The 21,904-nt window shown below is 56.9% G+C and overlaps 1 protein-coding gene and 1 long non-coding RNA gene across 8 annotated transcripts in view; one reads left to right on the top strand and one right to left on the bottom strand.

The window, feature by feature from the left end:
* TBC1D24 (TBC1 domain family member 24) overlaps positions 1–21,451 on the top strand; it is a 29,407-nt gene extending 7,956 nt beyond the window's left edge. Inside the window, exons 2-9 of one of the 7 annotated variants that reach the window (XM_010387890.2) lie at positions 14,107–15,186; positions 15,778–15,795; positions 16,298–16,456; positions 17,396–17,459; positions 17,827–17,922; positions 18,260–18,482; positions 18,797–18,965; positions 19,697–20,831. In XM_010387890.2, coding sequence (XP_010386192.1) covers positions 14,222–15,186; positions 15,778–15,795; positions 16,298–16,456; positions 17,396–17,459; positions 17,827–17,922; positions 18,260–18,482; positions 18,797–18,951 — 1,680 coding nt within the window. In that variant the 5' untranslated portion in view covers positions 14,107–14,221 and the 3' untranslated portion in view covers positions 18,952–18,965; positions 19,697–20,831. Of the gene's footprint in view, positions 1–994; positions 1,480–1,833; positions 2,107–14,106; positions 15,187–15,777; positions 15,796–16,297; positions 16,457–17,395; positions 17,460–17,826; positions 17,923–18,259; positions 18,483–18,796 lie in introns of those variants that run through there. The other 6 variants (XM_030924995.1, XM_030924993.1, XM_010387891.2 and 3 more) reach the window with 6 other exon arrangements.
* LOC115895230 lies at positions 1,478–4,657 on the bottom strand. The gene is made up of 3 exons (XR_004055426.1): positions 4,414–4,657; positions 3,483–3,596; positions 1,478–1,821 (listed from the first exon to the last, which is right to left on the bottom strand). It is a non-coding gene; the product is annotated as an uncharacterized LOC115895230 (long non-coding RNA).
* Positions 21,452–21,904: the final 453 nt, after the last annotated feature.

Below are 21,904 nucleotides of genomic sequence, written 5' to 3'. Positions count from 1 at the left end.
ATCTTTGGGCTCAGATGGTAAAGATCCTGAATTACCAGAGCCCTGTGCCAGCTCCATCCCCTGCCTTTGGGTGGACCAGACCAGGCTGGGGAAAGAAAGATGTCTGCCTATGAAAGGGAACAGGGAACTGTCTTGAGTGGCTGGCCAAGGTTGAGGCTCAGCCTGCCTCTGCTCAGGCACCGAGCAGTAGGCTCAGAAGCCACAGTTAGGCAAGTTGGCACTGCCGACCAGCACAGGCAGGCAGAGCAGCTGGCCCGTGGTGCGGTGACTAACGCCTCGTTAATGGTCACACCCCTTTTGTACCTGGCACGTGCCCTCCATTGTGTGCCTCCAGCAAGGAGCCCACTATCAAGTTCCCCAGGTAGCAGCTACTTGGTAGTCACTGTGGCATGTCGGTCACCATTAATATTTGAAAGATGCCTATGCTCTGCTTCAGGCTGAGGCAAGCACCCCTACCTTCCTGTCATGTGCAGATGCCTGCAGGAAAGGTCACTCCTAGGGTGGGTGGACTAGTAATGCTCCCTGTTGTTATTTGGCCTTCAAAATTAAATTTGTCTTGGGCCCAAGTGGTTTGCGATTTCTCTGAGTCTCTGCCTGTTTTCTTCTCTGTTCCCTCCTTCCCAGGATACATTGGACATAGTGTGAGACACTTGGGTGCAGAAGTCATGGTCCAGTAGCAGGGCTGGGTGGATAAGCCAGCACCATGATGGTGGGTGTGCTGGGTGAGGGTGAGGACAGATGTGGACAGGAGGTGTGGAGCTCTGTGAGGGCTCGGCTCTGCGCCGGAGGTCCCATGGAGGCCTGTGAAGAAGGGGCGATTGTACTGAGAGCAGAAAGTGAAAGGGGACAGGTGTGTCCTGCCTCTCTGGACAGTGACATTCCCACAGTAGTGTGGGGACTGCAGTTAGCACTGTGTGGCCGGGGCTTCTGAAGCTGTTGTCCGAGGGGCAGGGAGGGGCCGGGTCCTGAAGGGCGGGGGACACCAGGAGAGGGTTTTGGGTGGAGAACGGTGACCGGGTGAAGCCCTGAGCAGGCAGGAGGCTGGGAGTGGGAGCTGAATTGCGCTGGAGTCACGTGGAGTGTGAATGTTGTGAGCTTCCCGGAGACAGCTGGGAAGGAGCTGGAGGGACGGGCCTGGACCTCAAAGAAGGATTCTAGGCTCAGGAGACGGTGAGCTCCATTGGAGAGACAGGCACAGGAGCTGGAGGAGCAGCCGTGGAGAGGTGAGGAGATGCCTGGCAGGGAGGCAAGTGGGATGCGGCCCAAGGCAGCTGGGAGATCTGGCAGCCAGCGCGGCCAGTGGCGGGAGGGCCGGAAGCCGGGTGTCATCTGCTCTTGCCAGCAGCTCGGCTCAGAAGAAAAATGGAGGAGAGGTGGAGCTGGAGCGGAGCCCCCGGCACTGTGATTTGCTGTGTTTGGGGCCCGTGTCACAGCACTGGGGAGCCTTGGAGAGAGATGGGGAGCTGGGGTCCCCAGAAGGTGAGAGCCAGGACTGAGGGGGGCCTTGGTCTGTGGTGGGAATACAGAGAGCTGGGAAGCTCCTGCCTGACAAGCCCCCTTTCTTGGGGTAGAGTGGGTGGGACGGGGCAGCTGTGAGCTGGAGAGGAGACAGTGTCGGTGAAGTGTGCCGCTAAGGCTGCCAGGTGACACCGGGGGCTGGGCCACTCGAAACCGCTGAGCAGGCGGCAGGACTTCTCCCTCTTCCCTCGGCTGCTCTCGTGCCTCAGGCTGACTTCCTCGTGCAGTTTATCCATATGGCTGAGACAGGAGTGTGGGGTTGGCGGGTGGGAGTTGGAGCTTGGCATGACGGTCCAGGCTGAGCTGGCAAGAGAGAAAAGCCAGAGCGGCTGGTGGATGGGGCAGTTGCAGCTCCGAGTGGGAGGAGGGCACTGAGGGCTCCAGGACAGGGTATGGGCGGGTTTATGAAGGTGCCGCCTCTGGAGTGGGTAGAGTGGTTTTCTGGAATGCCCAGGGACTGGATAAAAAGGTAGAGATGTAAAGGCTTTTAAAGTTCTAGAGGCCACGGAGCTTCCAGCCAGGACTGCGAACTTAGCCCTCAAGGGAGGGCAGCACAGAGAGGAAGGCCCTGAGCCGGAGAGAGAGGAGGTGGGTGGTGATGGCGAGAGCCTGGCCGCTGCTCGGCCCAGAGGAGGAAGGGTACATTCGGGAGAGGACGAAGACTTGGGAGTGGTGTGTTTGCTGTAGAAAATTTCCAGAGCAAGAAGGCAGGTTGGGAGCAGGGGCCGGGGGTAAAAGGCAGATAACAAGGTAAGGAGGCGTGGGTGAAGACTGGTGGCTGTGCCCACCGTGGTTAGTGATACTTTCACCATCCAGCCCCGGTCAGACATGGTCCTATAGCTGAGGGTCTCACCAGGCGGTGGGGGCACAGGTGAGGGGAATGGGATCGCCAGAGGAGCATTCTCAAAACGTGCCTGTGCAGGCATCTCCCACCCCTGACATTCTGCATGGGAGGTCCAGGGGGTGCCCACCCCACATGCAGCAGATCCCTGGTGGTCATCCTCCTCTCAGCCTCCCCTCCTCCCCTCCCCACCTCGCCACCCCCAGTGGATGTTTCCGATGGCTGTGGCCTTTGCACATGCCCTCCAGGCTGCCATGCCACAGATCTTTCTGGCATAAAAGCTTGATCTCGCTCCCCACCCTGGTACTCTGGTGGTGCCCTGTCAGTATCGGGATGGGGTAGGGTGCAGGCCTTGTGACTCGGAGCAGGTCTTGTATTTCCCTGCTGCTGAGTGCAGGTCCTCCCCCTGCCCCCCACCCACACACCTCCCCCGCCAGTCTGCCCTGCCAACCGCAGCACACTGTAACCACCTCCTAGGAGGGCTTCCGGAACCCCTCCAGCTCTCCAGGGCATGTGACCACCCCGGGGCCTCTCTGCCTCTACACGTGCCTACACAGCGGCTTTCCGACCTCGCTGCCAGGTGACTGATTTATCTCTCAGCTCTTTCTAGCTCAGTGCCAGGTGCCTAGGAGGCACTCAGAAGAAGGTTCCAGAGAGAACAGGTACACCTGGGTGCACAGATGAGTCCAGTAGCTCTCTTCCATCGTGGTCCACTGTGCCAGCTCCATTGTTCCAGGGCTGAGGCCTAGGGTGGTGGGGCTATATGGCAGGAGTGTCTGCACTTTGGGACTCTGCCTGGGATTTGTTTGTGTCTCTGAGGCATCCAGTAGATTCTTGGAGAACAGGATTAGGTGTTCCCTGGCCTTTCCCAGCAGGTAGGTGGGAGGCCTGGGCCCCTCATGAAGAAATCAGACTTGGCCTGGACTTGTGAGGAAGGTCCCCCAGCCGGAGGAGGCGTCATCCCCTCCCTGGGGCTGAATGCTGGGGCCACCTCTCCCCTCATGCCTGTCATCCATACCCCACTCCAGGTCTGCTTTTAGGCCCCATTCCCTGCCCCGTCCAGTGTGTTCCTCCAGCCTCCCTCCACCTACTCTCCCAGCACCTCTGTGATGTTGTGAAATACCTATTTGGTCTTTGTCCTTGTTTTGTAACATACAACTCCCGAAATCCTCAGGATCTCCGTGGCGCTCTTTCTGTGCACTGGTGTTGACTGATGGCTTCTGGGTGGCGCTGGTCACTGGAAAGACCAAGGCAGGATTAGCGGGTTAGGACTTTCAGCCCCAGCCCCAACCGCAGGGACGGGGGAGGTCCAGGGGTGGAAGGTCAAGTTGATTGCCAGTGGGGTAATCAATCATGCCTACTTAACAAAGGCTCCATGCCAACCCTAGAGGACAGGACTTGGAGAGCTGCTGGACAGCTGAGCAGGAGGGGGTGCCTGGAGGGTGGCACCGTGTCCTTCTCCCATACCTCACTCTAAAGTCCCCTTCATCTGTGTCCTTTGTAACAACTTTTATAATAAACTAGTGAATGTAAGTGTTTCCCTGAGTTCTGTGAGCTGCTCCAGCAAATTCATTGAACCCAAAGCAGGGTTGTGGGAACCCCAACTTGAAGTTGGTCACTGAGAAGTTCTGGAGGCCTGGACTTCTGACTGGTGTCTGAGGTGTGGGCGTCTTGCGGACTGAGCTCCCGACCGGTGGGATCTGAGCTATCTCCAGGTGTTGGGATTGAATTGGAGGATGCCCTGCCGGCACCCACTGCAGAATGGATTGCTTGCTGCGGGGAGAAACCCCTGCATTTTCTGGGTCGCAAATCCTGTGCCAATTGCTGTGCTGGCGTCAGAGCAGAGGAAAACATGGTATGAGAGTTTTTCCAAACAGTCCGGACAGCTTCCAGGCTCTCTCAGCCACCCCACGCTGCCCCTACCATTCCCACCTGGCCCGCTGCCGCCTCTGCCCCAGGGTTTCCGGGCACTCCGAGCTTCCCTGTCAGGCAGCGAAGCTCTCATCCCTGGACCTCGCGCCTAGGGCTGGAATGCCTGTGCTGCCCTCCCCTACCTGGCAGGTGTGGTTGATGCTCAGGAGTGGGCGGGGCCTGCCGGTCTCCCCAGCCCACCGGCAGGTTTCCTCCATATCCCTGCAGCACTTAGCAAGGTCCAGGGTCTTCTGTGGAGAGTGAGAGTGTTTTGGATCCCGCTGGGGGAGTCCGCTGAGAGGAGCGTTTATCTCCTATCACGTGAAGCCCGTAGGGACCAGAGCACCTCATTCCTGTGGTCCCTAGCTGCGGGCATTGGGGTTCCCCACCCATGGGGCCCGGCCTCGTTTCCTCTTCCTCTTCACTCCCAGCCCCACTCACAGGAAATGGTGAGGGATTGCGCAGACCAGACGGGAAGAACTGAGATGAGCGGCAGCTGACGCCCATGCCCTGTTCTGCTGCCCCGTGACTGAGGTCCAGCCACACAGAACGCTGGGTCCTTGTTAGCTGCTGCTGGGACGGGGGCTGTTCCTGTGGCCAGGATGGGTATGGTAGTCAGGCTAGGGCGGGATGGGGCCCAGGCCTGCAACCCCAGCTCTTCAACCTGGAGTCCTAGCGAATGCTGACCTATGTTGGGACAGGGCTGCCTCTTGCCCAGGGGGCTACAATTGGCCCCTTGGTGGCGTCTGGGAGTGCATGGGGGTGCCCTCTGTGCTGTGGACCTCACCCCCAGGGCTCTACCTCCAGCCTGAGCTGTTCTGGCATTTGCCTAAGAAGCATCTGTATCGAAGCTGGCTGTGAAAACTTCACAGTGGAGCTTCCCTGGACTGGGATTCTCTGTCGCTTGCCCCGACCTCCAGCATCCCCAAGTGGCCTCTGACTCCCACTGTCAGGCCACAGTCCGGTGGGATCCAACCCTGAGCGGTCTCTGGGGGTCCCCCTATCTTCTCCACCCTCCTGGTCTAGACTCTGCCTTCCTTTCTCCCTGGCGCCTCTGTCCCAACGCTTCCTCCTCCAGAGCCACCAGGGGGATTTTTGTAAATGCAGATCTGATTGAGTCACCTGCATAGACTCTCCTCCTACCCCGTGTGGGGACACCTGCCTCTTAGCCCACCCCAGCCCCTCAGCACTGCCAGGGCTGCCCAGCTCGCCTTTGCCCACTCTTGCCTCCTCATCTGAGGGGCACTGTCCCCACCCACAGGCTGCCTCCACACCTTTCCGCCCCTTCCACAACAGCAGGCACAGCCCTGCCCGTGGGGTTCCCCCAGCACTTTCCAAGCTGCCGCGGTTGGCGGCCTCCTCTCAAGCCGTCTCGCTGGCACAAAGGAGGCGCTTCAGTCAGTGGAGGTTTGTCATATGACGACCTGCGGGACGAGGGAGCCATGGTCACATGCTGTCTCCTCCCGTTTGCTGTGACCTGGGACAGGAGCAGTCCCCAGGAAGGGAGGCGCGGTGTTGGGGTTGCCGTTGGCGGTGTTAAAATGTCATCACTGAGGCTAAATGTGTGTTCTGTCTTTGTCACATGAAAGAGTTTGTTTTCAAATCCAGTTGTTTGGGAAAATCACATTCCCCCTGAAGAAGTGACATGTGCAGAGGCCTCATGACTCAGGCTGTCAGGCCTGGAGTTTGGTGTTTGGGGATGGCAGGTGGTGTTGCTAGCAGGAGCCCTGCCAGGGTGACCTGTGTCTCCAGGACCCATGGGAGGGCCCTGGCACTAGAAGTGGCCGAGTGCTCTGGAGTCCCAGACCTGGGTGGGTCCTGCCTGTGCTCAGGGACCCTCTGGAGCCTCTCTCGGAGGTCCTCACTGTCCCAGGATGAAGGGAGACAGAGCAGGAAGTTAACTCATCAGCAGCCAGCAGCTGTGGGGTTGTGTTCTGGCCCAAGGCTGGGGTGAGCTGCTAGTCTGCTGGAGCGGAGGGGCCAGCTGCCCAATCCAGGCCCCTCCTGCCCCACTCTCCACAGTGAGGATCCACTTCCTCCCACATCCATGCTCTTTCCCACCTGCCTCCTGGGTAGAAATTAGCTCAGGGTGCCATACCCCTGATGGACGCCCCCCGCCCAGCCCTGGCAGCCTTTCTCTTCCTGTGGACACCTTCAGGGGGTTTGCTGCAGAGGATGGATTGGGGCTTTCTTGGAGCTCCCATGGGGTGTGGACATAGGCGGCTGGGATCCCAAAGTGCTGGGATTATAGGCATGAGCCACCGCGCCCAGCTGCTTTTTGTTTTATTAAGAAATATTTGCGGCCAGGCACAGTGGCTCAAGCCTGTAATCCCAGCACTTTGGGAGGCCGAGGCGGGTGGATCACGAGGTCAGGAGTTCGAGATGAGCCTGGCCAATAAGGTGAAACCCCATCTCTACTAAAAATACAAAAATTAGCCAGGCGTGGTGGGAGGCGCCTGTAATCCCAGCTACTCGGGAGGCTTGGGCAGAAGAATTGCTTGAACCCGGGAGGTGGAGGTTGCAGTGAACCCAGATGGCGCCACTGCACTCCAGCTTGGGTGACAGAGCAAGACTCTGTCTCAAAAAATAATAAATAAATAAATAAATAAACGAAAGAACGAATGAATACAAACGTTTGCTTCTGATCTGCAGGTACCCTGAGCTCTCAAACAGGCGTGGTGTTTATGAGGAAAGGCCATGTAGGTCCCTGGAGAAGCTTCCTGGGTGGGAAAGAAGCCGCACTGGGTATGGAGGGCAGCTTGACTGTGGAGAGAGGCACTGGGAGGAGATGGTGGCCTGTGAGAGAGCTGCCCCTGGCCCGTGCGGTTGCACCTCCCTCTGCAGGACCAGCTGGGCATCAACCCACTGGGACTGTCACGTCCCAGGCATTCTAGAACACCTTTCTAGCACCTGGCCTGCAACCCTGTAAGGATGAGAGAGTCCTCAGGCAGCTGAGCAGTCCTGGCCAGACAGGCTGGGCTGAGTGCTTTCTATCAACAGGCTCAGTAAATTTCTCAAAGAACAGGGACTGGAGCCCATCCCTTGCCAGTTTCCCACTGTGCTTAGAATACAATCCACGGGCCCGTGGGTGTGTCCGTGCTGCCCTCTGCGCCCTGGGGTGCGACAGGCCTGTTCCTTCCTCGGCCTTTGCACCTGCTCTGCTGGTGTCTGGAGTGCTTCGTCCTTAGCAATCCCGGCTGCTTCCTTCTCACTGCTCTGGCTCAGTGTCATCTCCTGGGAGAGGTGTGCCCTGAAGACCCTCAGTAAAGTAGCTGTCATCCTCCAGACCCACCATGTGGACCCCCACCATCTGGAACTGTCTCTGTCTGTAATTCTTGTGAGTCTCATGGGTGTCAGGTGGAATTTTTCCTGTTTTCCTGGAATTGCAGGCTGGGCCCAAGGCTGGGGACCAAAGACAGGAGGAGTGCTTCTCCGCTCCACACTCAGGGAGCTGGTGGCAGCCGGGCTGACAGGTGCCACCTCGGAGAACCAGCGCCACCTCACTCCATGCCTCTGCAGGGAACTGGAGACTGGTGGGGAAGCACTCTTTAGGTGAGGGCAGTGCAGTGTCCGTGGTGAGAAGCAATTTGCTCGCTCCCCAGAGGCTTCAGGAGGCTGGCTTCCCCGACAGGAGGCACCCTCACAGTGCCCTGCTGGCACTGTCTGCCCTGGGCTGCCTGAACCCGGAGAGAGAGTGGGATAGACTGTTCACAGGCTGTCACCCTAATGTCACCTGCACCCCACCCTGTCAGTCCAGAGTAGGGCTCAACCCACAGGGGTTGCTTGGGAATTGTTGCCCGTGAGGAGTTGGGTGTTATTATCGGCTCCGCTCTACAGACATGGCAACTGCAGTTTAGGGAAGATGCACGGCTTGTCTGCATTTCAAGCAAACAAGTGGCAGAGCTGGACTTTGCGACCAGGCCTGTCTGACTGCAAAGCTGGACCATTTCCACGGTAGCCCCTGCCTCCCCTCTCACTCCCTCCGCGGCCGCCACCTCCAGCTCCGCACCTTCGTCAGGGGTTGGGGGACTGCGGGGAACAGACCAGGCCTTGTTTGCTGCGTAGGAGCAGGTGCAGCTTATGATGTACAACAGCAGCCAGCCAGCAGACAGACAACAGGGAAAGCCACTCGGCCGTGAAAACTCACCTCCAGAGTGTGGGCACTGAAGCCCATAAGTGCACCGGCCCGGGATAGTTTATGTTTTTCCTCAGTTTCCACCTCCCCTTACTTCCTCATCTCAGTAGCCAGTTTAAAGAAAACCTCACTCAGTTGTGAATGCAAGAAAAAGGTTTGGCAGGATAGATACCAAAATGTGAATAGCGATTATCTGTATGTAGAAGGGGAGTAGGATTGGAGAGGTAAACAGAACTCTACACTTTCACTCCCTAATTTTGGTACTATTTGATTTTTTGTGATTTTTGCATTCAAATATCACAGGCATAATAAAAGACTTTTTTTTTTTTTTTTTTTTAACCTAAGGAAACCAATCTGGACCTCGTTTTTATTTATTTATTTTTTATTTTATTTTATTTTATTTTTCAGACAGAGTCTTGCTCTGTCACCGAGGCTGGATGGAGTTCAGTGGTGCAATCATGTCTCACTGCAGCCTTGACCTCCTGGGCGCTAGTGATCCTCCCACCTCAGCCTCCTGAGTAGCTGGGACTACAGGTGTGCACCACCATGCCTGGCTAATTTATTTTTATTTTATTTTTATTTTTTGAGATAGAGTCTCACTCTGTCGTCCAGTCTAGAGTGCAGCGGTGTGATCTTGGCTCACTGCAACCACTGCCTGCTGGGTTCAAGCAGTTCTCCTGCCTCAGCCTCCCAAGTAGCTGGGACTACAGGAATGTGCCACCATGCCCAGCTAATTTTTTGTATTTTTAGTAGAGATGGGATTTTACCTGCTGGTCAGGCTGGTCTCAAACTCCTAACCTTGTGATCCACCTGCCTCAGCCTCCCAAAGTGCTGGGATTACAGGCATGAGCCACCGCGCCCGGCCTGCCTGGCTAATTTTTGTATTTTTTTTGTAGAGATGGGGTTTTGCCATGTTGCGTGGGCTAGTCTTGAACTCCTGGGCTTGGCCTCAAAAGATCCTCCCCCCTCAGCCTCCCAAATAGCTGGGATTATTGGTGTATGCCACCATGCCTGGCCATTGTTTTTTTTTTTTTTTTTTTTTTGGTAGAGATGAGGTCTCATTATGTTGCCCAGGCTGGTCTTGAACTCCTGGGCTGAAGTGATCTTCCCACCTCGGCCTCCCAAAGTGCTGGGATTACAGGTGTGAGCCACTGTGCTGGCCTGGACCTGGTTTTTGTTTTGGTTTGGTTTGTTGTTGTTGTTGTTGTTGTTGTTGTTGTTGTTGTTGTTGTTTTTGAGACGGAATCTCGCTCAGTCGCCCAGGCTGGAGTGCAGTGGCGCGATCTCGGATCACTGCAAGCTCCGCCTCCTGGGTTCACGCTATTCTCCTGCCTCAGCCTCCCAAGTAGCTGGGACTACAGGCGCCTGCTGCCACGCCAGGCTAAATTTTGCATTTTTAGTAGAGACGGGGTTTCACCGTGTTAGCCAGGATGGTCTCGATCTCCTGACCTCGTGATCTGCCCGCCTCGGCCTCCCAAAGTGCTGGGATTACAGGCGTGAGCCACCATGCCCGGCCTGGACCTGGATTTTATAGATGCCTTAAATGGTTTGTTGCCTTGTGTGCACAGCTCCAGAAATGTTGTGCCACTCTCTTTTTTGAGTGAGGGATTGGGGAACAAGAAAGAATCCAAGGGCTCCCTCGGGGTCTTCTGCACACGTCCTTGGCTCGGGTGTCCCTCTGAGTCCAGCGCATCGCTGGACCATTCGCGGCAGCAAACACAACTTGGGATCTGCATCTCCGTGAGGGAACTTTGCGAGGTGCAGTCACAACTTTTGCTGTTTCCAGTTTAATATTCAACCTGAATCTGGGGCCAGCTGAGTGGAGGCTGGTGCTGCTCTGCCCAACTCCTGTTCTGTTTAGAAACATGTTTATTGCCTTAAGAAGGAGCCAGTTATTTCACCCAACCAGGATGGGCCTGGAGTTCCTCCAGAGGCTAGTGGGCCCAGAGCTGGGAAGGAGGGATGTAAGCTGTGGATAACCGACACATGGAAGATCGTGCAGTGTGACCTGAGCATTGCCGTGCGCATGTGAGTGGACCTGTCCGCCTGGCCTTCGGGACCAGGGATAGGGGGAGCCCTCGCCGTCTTCCCTCCCAGGACAAAGCAGACCAATCAATGGTCTTAAGGGTTTCTTTTCTTCTGAGGCCTGGTCCTGCTGTAGGCATGGTTTTTCCAGTGGGATATATTAAAATCAATCAGTGGCTCACGCTTATAATCTGAGCACTTTGGGAGGCTGAAGTGGGCGGATCACCTGAGGTCGGGAGTTCGAGACCAGCCTGACCAACATGGGGAAACCCTGTCTCTATTAAAAATACAACATTAGCCAGGAGTGGTGGCAAATGCCTGTAATCCCAGCTACTCGGGAGGCTGAGGCAGGGGAATCGCTTGAACCCAGGGAAGCAGAGGTTGCAGTGAGCTGAGATTGCGCCACTGCACTCCAGCCTAGATGACAGTGCGGCACTCTGTCTCAAAAAATAAAGAAATAAAAAATGGCTACAATGGTAAATTTTTTTTTATTTTTTATTTTTTTGAGACAGAGTCTTGCTCTGTCGCCTGGGCTGGAGGGCAGTGGCGCGATCTCGGCTCACTGCAAGCTGTGCCTCCCGGGTTCACGCCATTCTCCTGCCTCAGCCTCCCTAGTAGCTGGGACTACAGGCGCCCACCACTGCACCCAGCTAATTATTTTGTATTTTTAGTAGAGACGGGGTTTCACCGTGTTAGCCAGGATGGTCTCGATCTCCTGACCTCACGATCTGCCTGCCTTGGCCTCCCAAAGTGGTGGGATTACAGGCGTGAGCCACTGTGCCCGGCCTAAAATGGTTAATTTTATGCTATGTGTATTTTACCACACACACAAAAACACAGTATCGAGGTACTTTCCCAAGACAGTGTCCCACAGACATAGGTTTTACACTATGATTTTTACCCTTCACGAACTGTTTTAAAGTAGTATTTGCCTTATAATAGATAGGTGAATGTTTTAGCTGCAAGAGAAACCAGAGTGGTCTGGTCACTTAACCAAAACCTGCTGAAGCAGACCCCTGTGGCACTCCAGGAACTTGTACCATCCCAGGCGGAAAGGTTAGTCTGATGTGCGTAAGCAAACCTTGCACTTCTGTGCCCAGGACAGTAGCCTTGCGCCAGGGCAGTCACCTGTTGTCCAAAATCCCACAGGGCACATCTTACCCACTCCTTTTATGTTTGCCTGAGCCCAAGGGTTGCTGTTCTTGGAGAAACACCAACCACCCCCACTTGACTTCTGGCTCATTTGGATGCAGAAATAGGCAGTTTTAAAGCTGCAGCACCTTCCATTTAGGTCCCAGCTCTCCCTCTGGAAACACGCCTGCTCCTCACCAGAGATTTCTCCCTGGAGCACCTGCCTGAAGCATAGCTTTCAAGCTGGTGGTTTTAGAAAGTTAAGAGCTGACTTCAGAATTCCGACAGGGTGAGATAGCATAGGCTGTGACTTTCTTACCATGCACAGCTGGTTAAAGAGAACTGGGAACGGGCCGGGCACGGTGGCTCACGCCTGTAATCCTAGCACTTTGGGAGGCTGAGGCGGGTGGATCACGAGATCAGGAGTTCGAGACCAGCCTGGACAACATGGTGAAACCCCATCTCTACTAAAAATACAAAAACTAGCTGAGCGTGGTGGCGGGTGCCTGTAATCCCAGCTACTCAGGAGGCTGAGGCAGGAGAATTGTTTGAGCCCGGGAGGCGGAAGTTGCAGTGATCCGAGATTACGCCACTGCACTCCATCCTGGGAGACAATGCAAGACTCCGTCTCAAAAAAAGAGAACTAGAACGAAGCAACTCTTTGCTCAAAGTGATCTTCTCAACTGGGGGCTCCCTTTCAGAAGGACCCCAGGGTGCAGGGTGGTGTTTGGGAGCCTGGGGTGGACCATGCTGGAGGGGGGGAGGTGTTTTCAGCAGGGTCAGGCTCTTTTTTTGGTAGAAATGGGGTTTCACCATGTTGTCCAGGCTGGTCTTGAACTCCTGGCCTCAAACAGTCCTCCCACCTTGGCCTCCTGAGTAGCTGGGATTATAGATATGGGCCACTGTGCCCAACCAAGGGCCAAGCTCTTGAAACCCTTATAGAAACTCTATCTCTAGCCTCTTATTACTCAGAATCTATGTGACCTATTCCGGTAACTTCATAAGTTCTGTGAAAAGAAGGTATACTCCGAAGTTTGTAATGGCTTCTCAGAACAGTCACTTATCTTAAGTGGAAGCCCTTCTAATACTTACACAAAGATTAAGACAAATAATGTGGCTGGGCACCATGACTCTCACTTGTAATTCCAGCATGGTGGGAAGATCACTTGAGGCCTACGGTCAAGGCCAACGTGGGCAACAGAACAAGACCCTGTCACACACACACACACACACACACACACACACACAAAATAATAATAAACAAAACAGGCCAGGTGCACTGGCTCACACTTGTAATCCCAGTACTTTGGGAGGCTGTGGGGGGTGGATTGCTTGAGGTCAGGAGTTCAAGACCAGCCTGGGTAACATGGCAAAATCTCATCTCTACCAAAAAGATAAAAAATTAGCTGGACGTGGTGGCGCCTGACTGTAGTCCCAGCTACAGCTGAGGTGAGAAGATCACCCGAGCCCAGGAGGCAGAGGTTGCAGTGCGCCGAGATGGTGCCATTGCACTCTAGCCTGGATGTCAGCGCAAGACCTTGTCTCAAACCAAACAAAACAAGGCCAGGCACGGTGGCTCATACCTGTAATCCCAACATTTTGAGAGGCCAAGACAGGAGGATTGCTTGAGCCCAGGAGTTCAAGACCAGCCTGGAGGGCATAGTGAGACCCCGTCTCTCCAAAAAAATAAAAAATTAGGCCAGGGCAATGCCTCTCGTCTGTAATCCCACACTTTGGGAGGCCAAGGCGGGCAGATCACGAGGTCAGGAGTTCGAGACTAGCCTGGCCAACGTGGTGAAACCCTGTCTCTACTAAATATACAAAACAATTAGCCAGGCATGGTGGTACATGCCTGTAGTCCCAGCTACTCAGAAGGCTGAATCAGGAGAATTGCTTGAACCAGGGGCTCAGAGGTTGCAGTGAGTGGAGATGGTGACACTGTACGCCAGCCTGGGTGACAGGGTGAGACTCCACCTCAAAAAAAAAAAAAAAAAATTAGCTGGGCACGGTGGTGGACACCTGTCATCCCAGCTACTCGGGAGGCTGAGGCAGGAAGTTTGTTCAAGCCATTCAAAGCTGCAGAGAGCAAGGTCACGCCACTGCACCACCCTCCAACCTGGGCCACAGAGCGAGACCCTGTCTCAAAAGAAAAAACAGGCAGGGCGCGGTGGCTCACGCCTGTAATCCCAGCACTTTGGGAGGCCGAGGCGGGCGGATAACGAGGTCAGGAGATTGAGACCATCCTGGCTAACACGGTGAAACCCCATCTCTACTAAAAATACAAAAATTAGCCGGGCGTGGTGGTGGGCGCCTGTAGTTCCAGCTACTCGGGAGGCTGCGGCAGGAGAATGGCGTGAACCCGGGAGGCGGAGCTTGCAGTGAGCCCAGATCGCGCCACTGCACTCCAGCCTGGGCAACAGAGCGAGACTCCGTCTCAAAAAAAAAAAAAAAAAGAAAAGGAAAAGAACACCACATTTGAAAAAAATACGTTCTTTGAAATGTGAACCTTGAAACAGATGCAAAAAATGTTTTTTTAATCCTGCAGAGTGTGAGATGGCAGACAGGTTTGCTGAAAACCGTCAGCAAGGGGGCTGGAGGATTTAGCCGCTCTGTCCTCCCCTCCCTGCAGCCCAGGGCCTCCTCCCTAGCACAGTGGCGCTATGGACTCTCCGGTATACAACTGCTTCGTGGACAGAGACAAGATGGACGCTGCCATCCAGGACCTGGGGCCCAAGGAGCTGAGCTGCACTGAACTGCAGGAACTGAAGCAGCTGGCGCGCCAGGGCTACTGGGCCCAAAGCCACGCCCTGCGGGGAAAAGTGTACCAGCGCCTGATCCGGGACATTCCCTGCCGCACAGTCACGCCCGACGCCAGCGTGTACAGCGACATCGTGGGCAAGATCGTGGGCAAGCACAGCAGCAGCTACCTGCCGCTGCCCGAGTTCGTGGACAACACGCAGGTGCCCAGCTACTGCCTGAATGCGCGCGGGGAGGGGGCTGTGCGCAAGATCCTCCTGTGCATCGCCAACCAGTTCCCCGACATCTCCTTCTGCCCCGCCCTGCCCGCCGTAGTGGCCCTGCTGCTGCACTACAGCATTGACGAAGCCGAGTGCTTCGAGAAGGCCTGCCGCATCCTGGCCTGCAACGACCCGGGCAGGAGGCTGATCGACCAGAGCTTCCTGGCCTTTGAGTCGTCCTGCATGACATTTGGGGACCTGGTGAACAAGTACTGCCAGGCGGCCCACAAGCTGATGGTGGCCGTGTCAGAGGACGTCCTGCAGGTCTATGCGGACTGGCAGCGCTGGCTGTTTGGGGAGCTGCCCCTCTGCTACTTCGCCCGGGTCTTTGACGTCTTCCTGGTGGAGGGCTACAAGGTGCTGTACCGCGTGGCGCTGGCCATCCTCAAATTCTTCCACAAGGTGAGGGCCGGGCAGCCCCTGGAGTCAGACAGCGTGAAGCAGGACATCCGCACGTTCGTCAAAGACATCGCCAAGACAGTGTCCCCGGAGAAGCTGCTGGAGAAAGCGTTCGCCATCCGCCTCTTCTCCCGCAAAGAGATCCAGCTCCTGCAGATGGCCAACGAGAAAGCCCTGAAGCAGAAGGGCATCACTGTGAAGCAGAAGAGGTAGGTCTCCGGCAGCCAGTGAGGGGCACGCCCAGGGTGGGGGGCTGGGGCAGGACGTGTCCGGCATGAGCGCATCCTGTTGGCCTCCAGGCGGCCTCTGCCCACGGTCCACCCACCCATCTGTGCATGGCTGGAAAGACACTGAAACAGGAAGGATCTTCCCAGTTACAGCCACAGACGAGGGACATCAGTTCCTATCCTCTGGGACCAGGCCCACGGCTGAGATGAAAGCTGATGCTGGCCATGGGGTCAGAAGGCATCGTGGGAGGCCAGGCCCACTCCCAGGGTTATTTCAGGGCAGCCCTGCTCCACCCCTCCAGCTCTGGTCTCCATGGCTGGTCTCTGCTGTGGTTGCTGGGTGTGGCCTCCCTGCCTGGAGCACAGCCCCAGGGGAGGAGGGTCAGGGGTTCATGGTGTCCTATGTGCATTTGGCAGCCGGCGCTGTGGTGGTGCCACGCTGTGGTCTGTTGACATGCAGTCCTCTTTCTTCTGGGCCAGCAAAGGCCTGTCAGGGGATCGGTACTCACACTAACTTCTCCTTGTCTGTTTTATTTTTCTTCTCCATGTCCGTTGCTTTCTCCTGTTTTTCAGTGTGTCACTTTCTAAAAGGTAGGTCTGAAACTGCATCCGCACACCTGGCTTTGTCTTTCCACCAGGCTGACTCTAGGCCAGCTGATGCTCTGGGTCCCAGGGCTGCTCTCACGTGCCGGCTTCAGCAGTGCTGCCTCTGAGCCGGACTGCTGCTCAGGCGCCTTCTGTCTGTGCGTCTGCCTGCCTCCCTGCCTGTCTGTCTCTGTCATGCTATCTCCTGGTGCTTGGCTCACCCCGAAGCCTTGTCTTGCCAGAGCAGTCACTCTCTGTCCTGATTTCTTAGAGAAAAGGTGCATTGTCCCCATTCAAGCTGGGCACTCTCCCTTCTGTAACGGGTGGGAGGTGGGGCTCCCGGGAACTTTCTCCCTGTTGGGCACCTAGAACCCGGCCCTAAACGGGGGCAAGCAGGCGAGAAGTTCCCTCTGGGCTTAGTTCCAAAGAGGCTCTGGGGCATACTTTGGGAGACATGGCCTGGCCCCGGACATGGCTTTGGGCTCTGACCCCTGCTTGCTCCCCTCAGGCAGTTTGTACACTTGGCCGTCCATGCAGAGAACTTCCGCTCAGAGATCGTCAGCGTGAGGGAGATGAGAGACATCTGGTCCTGGGTCCCCGAGCGCTTTGCCCTGTGCCAGCCCCTCCTGCTGTTCTCTTCCCTGCAGCACGGGTACAGCCTGGCCAGGTAACATCCCAAGGGGCCAGAGCGGGCGGCAGAACTGCCCAGCCACATGTCCTGCCCACAGAGGCTGGAAATGGGTCTCAAACCTGGGCACCTGGTGAGGCCCTGCTTCTTCCTGTGGGGCCTAAGAATCAGGGTCCTTTTCTGGGCTTCTGTCCTCCCCAGGCCACCCAGGCTTTGGGAGTCATGGCCAGGCATGCCACAGCTTGGGGCTGTGCAGGTGTCATGAAGACGTGGAAGGCAGAATCCCCACCTCGGAGCTCACAGCCTTATCTTGGTTGGGGGACCATGTGCGTGGCAGGTCCCGGCTGTGCTCGCTCCCCACCCTGTCATCCACATGGTGCTCTGTCAGGGACCCCAGACCTGCTGCCCTCCAGGGTGGCACTGCCAGGTGCAGCCAGGGAGCCTCCCTCCAGCCTTGGACAGCATGTGGCCGTGGGAGCTCTGGGTTGGGCCTGGGATGACCTGGAGGTGAGGTAGGCAGAGCTGGTCCAGCCCCCACCCGGCACCGTTCACAGGTTCACAACGCCTCAAGCTTTTTGGCATAGCTGGAGCCACTTCTCCTGGCCCTGCCAAGGACACAAGCCAAGCTTTGGGTGCCACATTGGCAGACATGGGCCTCTTTGGCTTCCACGTGCCTGGGCTGCGAGGATGAGCCAAACCTCCCTACCGCGGGGACCTGTTCCTCTGGTTCCTACTTCCCCAGCCCCTGGCGCTTGGCTCTGCACTGGGTCCTTCTGCTGCAGGCCTCTCCCCTGAGTCACACGAGGGCAGGCTGTCCTGGGGATAGCAGAAGAGGGCCAGGTGAGAAGAACACCTGGGTGAGGGTGTTGTCGGGACCCAGAGAGAAGGAAGCATAGTTCCCAGGTCTTCCGCCCCAAGACAGCCGAGGCCAGTGGAGGCTGTGCAGGGTGACAGCTGGCATGCGTGTCTCTATGCCAGGTTCTACTTCCAGTGTGAAGGACATGAGCCTACCCTCTTGCTCATCAAGACCACGCAGAAGGAGGTGAGCAGGGACCCGGGAGCCAGGGCTGGCTCTGATGGGCTCCGGAGCCTAGGCCTCCTGGGCTGGAGCCAGAGTTAGAGCGTGGGTGTGGCCAGCACATGGGGCTCATCCCATGCTCAGGGTCACAAGGGGAAATAAGACTATCCCCAACACAGCCCCCGCCCACCCTCATTGCCAGCCCCAAGCCAAGGGCAGGGTGCATGCACCTGCAACGCTGCCTTGCCTACAAGACCCCTGCCCTGGGGTGGGGGTGGGAGACGGCGATACCTGCACCCCCACCTGTGACCTAGTGGGGCTGGAGTAGACTGGAGCACAGGGACGCTCCTGGGGGCCTGTGAGCACAGCCTCACCCAGACCTTTCCCCCAGGTGTGTGGTGCTTACCTGTCCACTGACTGGAGTGAGAGGAATAAGTTTGGAGGCAAACTGGGCTTCTTTGGGACCGGAGAATGCTTTGTGTTTAGGGTGAGTGGGGCCAAGTGCCCCCCAACCCCCATGCAGACCCTGTAGCTGCATCCCTCTGGGAGCACCTGCCTGCCCTGGGGACACTGTTTGATGTCACCATGGCAGTCACCCAGCAGCGTCATCGCCATGTGTGCTTCTAGGTTTGATCTTTCGGCCGCACACTGCTCCGAGGCAGGGGGCCTTATCTGCTCGAGCCGCCACCTCCCTAGTCCCTGGCTCGGGCTGCACCCACCTTGGGCTCTGGGTGCAGATGCGTGGGATGAAACAGGCTGTGGATCTGGGGCAGAGGGTCCTGCAAGTGCCTGCACCAGCTCCTCATGCTCCGCTTCCACCCCAGCTGCAGCCTGAGGTGCAGCGCTACGAGTGGGTGGTGATCAAGCACCCCGAGCTGACCAAGCCCCCACCCTTGATGGCTGCTGAGCCCACCGCCCCGCTTAGCCACTCCGCCTCCTCAGACCCCGCCGACCGCCTCTCGCCCTTCCTGGCCGCTCGCCACTTCAACCTGCCCTCCAAGACCGAGTCCATGTTCATGGCGGGGGGCAGCGACTGCCTCATCGTCGGTGAGTGCCAGCAGACAGGGCCCTGGGATGAGGGTGTGGGGGTCCGGGCAGCTGAAGCTGCTGTACCCAGCCCTTGCTGACCGGGGTGGCAGAGAAGAGGCCCTGGGTGTTGGGGTGGACCAGGCACGATGGGTGGGAGGGAGCTGGGAGGGAGCGACCAGCCTGGACAGCTAGTCCTGGGGGCTATGGAGGGTCAAGGGTCTGTGCGGTTTCAGAGAGGCCCGTGCAAGGCAGGACAGCTGGGACAGCAGGTGAGGTGCCTGGGGCAGTGCTAATGGGGCAGTCAGGCCGCAACTGACCTGAACATCCTGCAGGGGGAGGAGGTGGCCAGGCGCTCTACATCGATGGGGACCTGAACCGGGGCCGCACAAGCCACTGCGACACCTTCAACAACCAGCCCCTCTGCTCCGAGAACTTCCTCATCGCTGCTGTGGAGGCCTGGGGCTTCCAGGACCCTGACACCCAGTGACAGCCTGTGCCACGGTGACTGAGCCGCGGTGGGGTGGTGGGCCAAGGCTGGGCTGCCGCCTCGGGCAGCAGAGAGCAGATGAGACCCCTATGTGGTGGGCAGGGTTGGGGGACAGCAGGGCCCCGTGGCCGAGCCTGGCGTTGACCTGCTGCTGCCTCTACCTGGGGTTTGGTCTGGGCTTCCCCAGTCCACCTGCATCTGGGTCAGAGCTGGAGGGGCTGCCGTGCCCCCAGCCCCACCCAGAGCTGGCATAGGAAATACCTTCCTCCTCCTTGGAGGCTTCCTTAGCCCAAGGCCTTGGAAGTGTCTGAGTCTTGCTGCCCCTGAGCTTCTCTATGCAGCCTGAGCCCCTGGGGTGGGAGTGGTTTGGCAGCGGGAACGTGCAGCTAAGGGTGGGCTTGTGGTGCCCCCTGCTGGTGCCACATAGCATCGCACCCTCCCGAGCAGGGCCCTGCAGCCTGGCTGACGGGCGACTGAATCCCAGAGTAGATCCTGAGAAGAAACTGGCACCCTTGGGCCTGCCCCCTGGCGGACCCCACCTCCTGTCCTGGGCCTTTGCCCCAGTTCCCTCCCCAGGCCTCCTGGGCCACCTCTCTCAGTAACCCTGCTTGGCCGGCTGTGAGGCTCCCCTGGGCTGCGTTTGGGAGCTGCTGGGTGGGAGGAGGAGGGTGGGATTTGTGCTGGACTCCACCCCCAGGGAGGGTGGGAGCTGGAGGGAATGTCACATGTCCTTGTGTTTCTGCAGAGCCTGAAGCTTTTGCTGGGCCTCCCTGCATGTTCCCATCTGAAGAGGTGGCCCCAGGAGAGGCCCTCAGGGACCGACCCAGACCAGCAAGCTCCATTTCCAGGGTTCTGCCCAGAGAAGCCTGGACCCGGGGGACTTCTCAGCCCCCCTCCCTTCCAGCCCAGGCCTCCTTGAGTTCTTGTAGCCTCTGCAGCTGCCCATTTCACCTCTTTGTCATTGCAGGGACCTGGGGCCCAAGGTCACGCCCAAGCCCCTCTTTGTGGCATGCTCATCTCAGTTCATCCCCAGCTGCTTCTGTGCACCAGGTCCTGCGCCCTCCCCAGGCCCTGGCCACCCAGCACCTCCTTGGCTACCTTGCATGGATGCATGTCCTCCCTCTGTCCCTCTTGTGGTGCTGTGGCTGGCCACATGTCAGGGTTTTCTCTCATCTTACAGCCTTTGGGCCCCTGCCCTGCCTAAGCCCTGCACTGGCCAGACACAGGCAGGTGCCAAGGGAGGCCTTGCCTCTGGGCACTGTAGGGGGCAGCCCCCTGCCTTGTGACCTCCTTCCGTGCCCTGTGACCTCCTTCAGCTGGTATTGAGGGTCTAGGCACCACGGAGGGGAGAAGGGAGAAGTGGAGGCCTGAGTGGCTGTTCTGGGACCATGGAAACCTGGGTCACAGATACAGGTACCAGCAGTCCTGCCCCTACTTCTGTCCCTGCTGGCCTCCAGCCAGTGCCACTTGGAGTCCCCTGCACCGTGCCACTGTCCATCCCCACACCGTTGCCTGCTCCTCCCATGGGGCTTCAGCCTACCCTGAGCATCTGCTCACATAGCCTCTGACTGGGCCCACAGTGGTGCAGGAGGAAGGACCGGGAACCCTGTGTGGCTTTGGGCAAGCTGACAGACCCATCTGGAACTGAGTTTCCCCAACTGTGAAATGGGGCCAGTCCCCATGCCCTGCTGTCCTCCTCACAGTACTGTTGAGAGGCTCGCAGGGGACAGGGTGAATCCCTCTCTCCGGGAGAGGGATGGGAGGGAAGTCGCCACTCATCTCACAGCCCACCGCAGCCCTCCAGGCCCCGCCTGAGTCCCCAAGGCCCTCATCTGTACCGCCAGCTTTGGTGTTCATTAAACATGGTCTTGCTGCATCAACTTCAGGGCTCCAAGCTGAGTCTGATCTCTTCAGCCAGGGGCCTCCGGGGGCTTCCTGGGCCTACAGCCAAGCAGGTGTGGGAGGCTGCCCGCTGCAGTGCTCACCCACATTCTATGACTGGAATGCTGCAAGCCTCTTCCAGAGGGAGCCCTCCAGAAGCAGGGAAGTCATATCTGAGGACCATTTGTAGGTTTCCCTCTGCAAACTTCCTGAACTGGGTGGTGACTTTTCTGGCGAGTTAAGTCCAGCAGGTTCTGCGTGGCTGCCCCGGGGGCCCCACCCTGGCCTTGCAGTGATCTGGACCAGGAAGACGGATTGCTGCTGGCTCATGATTTCCACATCATGAGCGAAGTTCTTTGTTTTTTGTGTGCATGCAAAATATTGTTTCCTTAAATTTAATCTCTTTTCCTAACTTTTCTACTAACCTAGAAGGTATGTGTGATTATTATCTTTTTTATTCTTATCACTATCCTTGTTATTATCTGATATTAGGCATTCCCAAATAGAACATAATTTATTTTGTTAATGTTCTCTATTTCTTCTTGATTATTTATTAGCTTTGGATGTTAAAAATTAGCCAAAAGTGGCTGCTCTGCCTATGGAGTAGCCATTCTTTGTTAAAAAAAAAAAAAAAAAAAGCCAACATTTGATGAAATTGCATAATGAATTCTCATTTGTATTTAGAAACATTCAAACATTTATTTAGTTAGTTTTTTTTTTTTTTTTTGAGACGGAGTCTCGCTCTGTCACCCAGGCTGGAGTGCAGTGGCACGATCTCGGCTCACCTCAAGCTCCGCCTCCCAGGCTCCCGCCATTCTCCTGCCTCAGCCTCCCTAGTAGCTGGGACTACAGGCATGCACCACCAAGCCTGGTAATTTTTTTGTATTTTTAGTAGAGACGGGGTTTCACCATGTTAGCCAGGATGCTCTAGAGCTCCTGACCTCGTGATCCGCCCATCTCAGCCTCCCCAAGTGCTGGGATTACAGGCGTGAGCCACTGCGCCTGGCCCTTTTTTTTTTTTTTTTTTTTTTTGAGACGGAGTCTTGCTCTGTCGCCCAGGCTGGAGTGCAGT

The sequence above is a fragment of the Rhinopithecus roxellana genome, chromosome 20 (genome assembly GCF_007565055.1).
Source record: "Rhinopithecus roxellana isolate Shanxi Qingling chromosome 20, ASM756505v1, whole genome shotgun sequence".
NCBI lineage: Eukaryota > Metazoa > Chordata > Mammalia > Primates > Cercopithecidae > Rhinopithecus > Rhinopithecus roxellana.
Note: the sequence above shows the minus strand (reverse complement) of the source record. Positions and strands in the feature narration are given on the sequence as shown.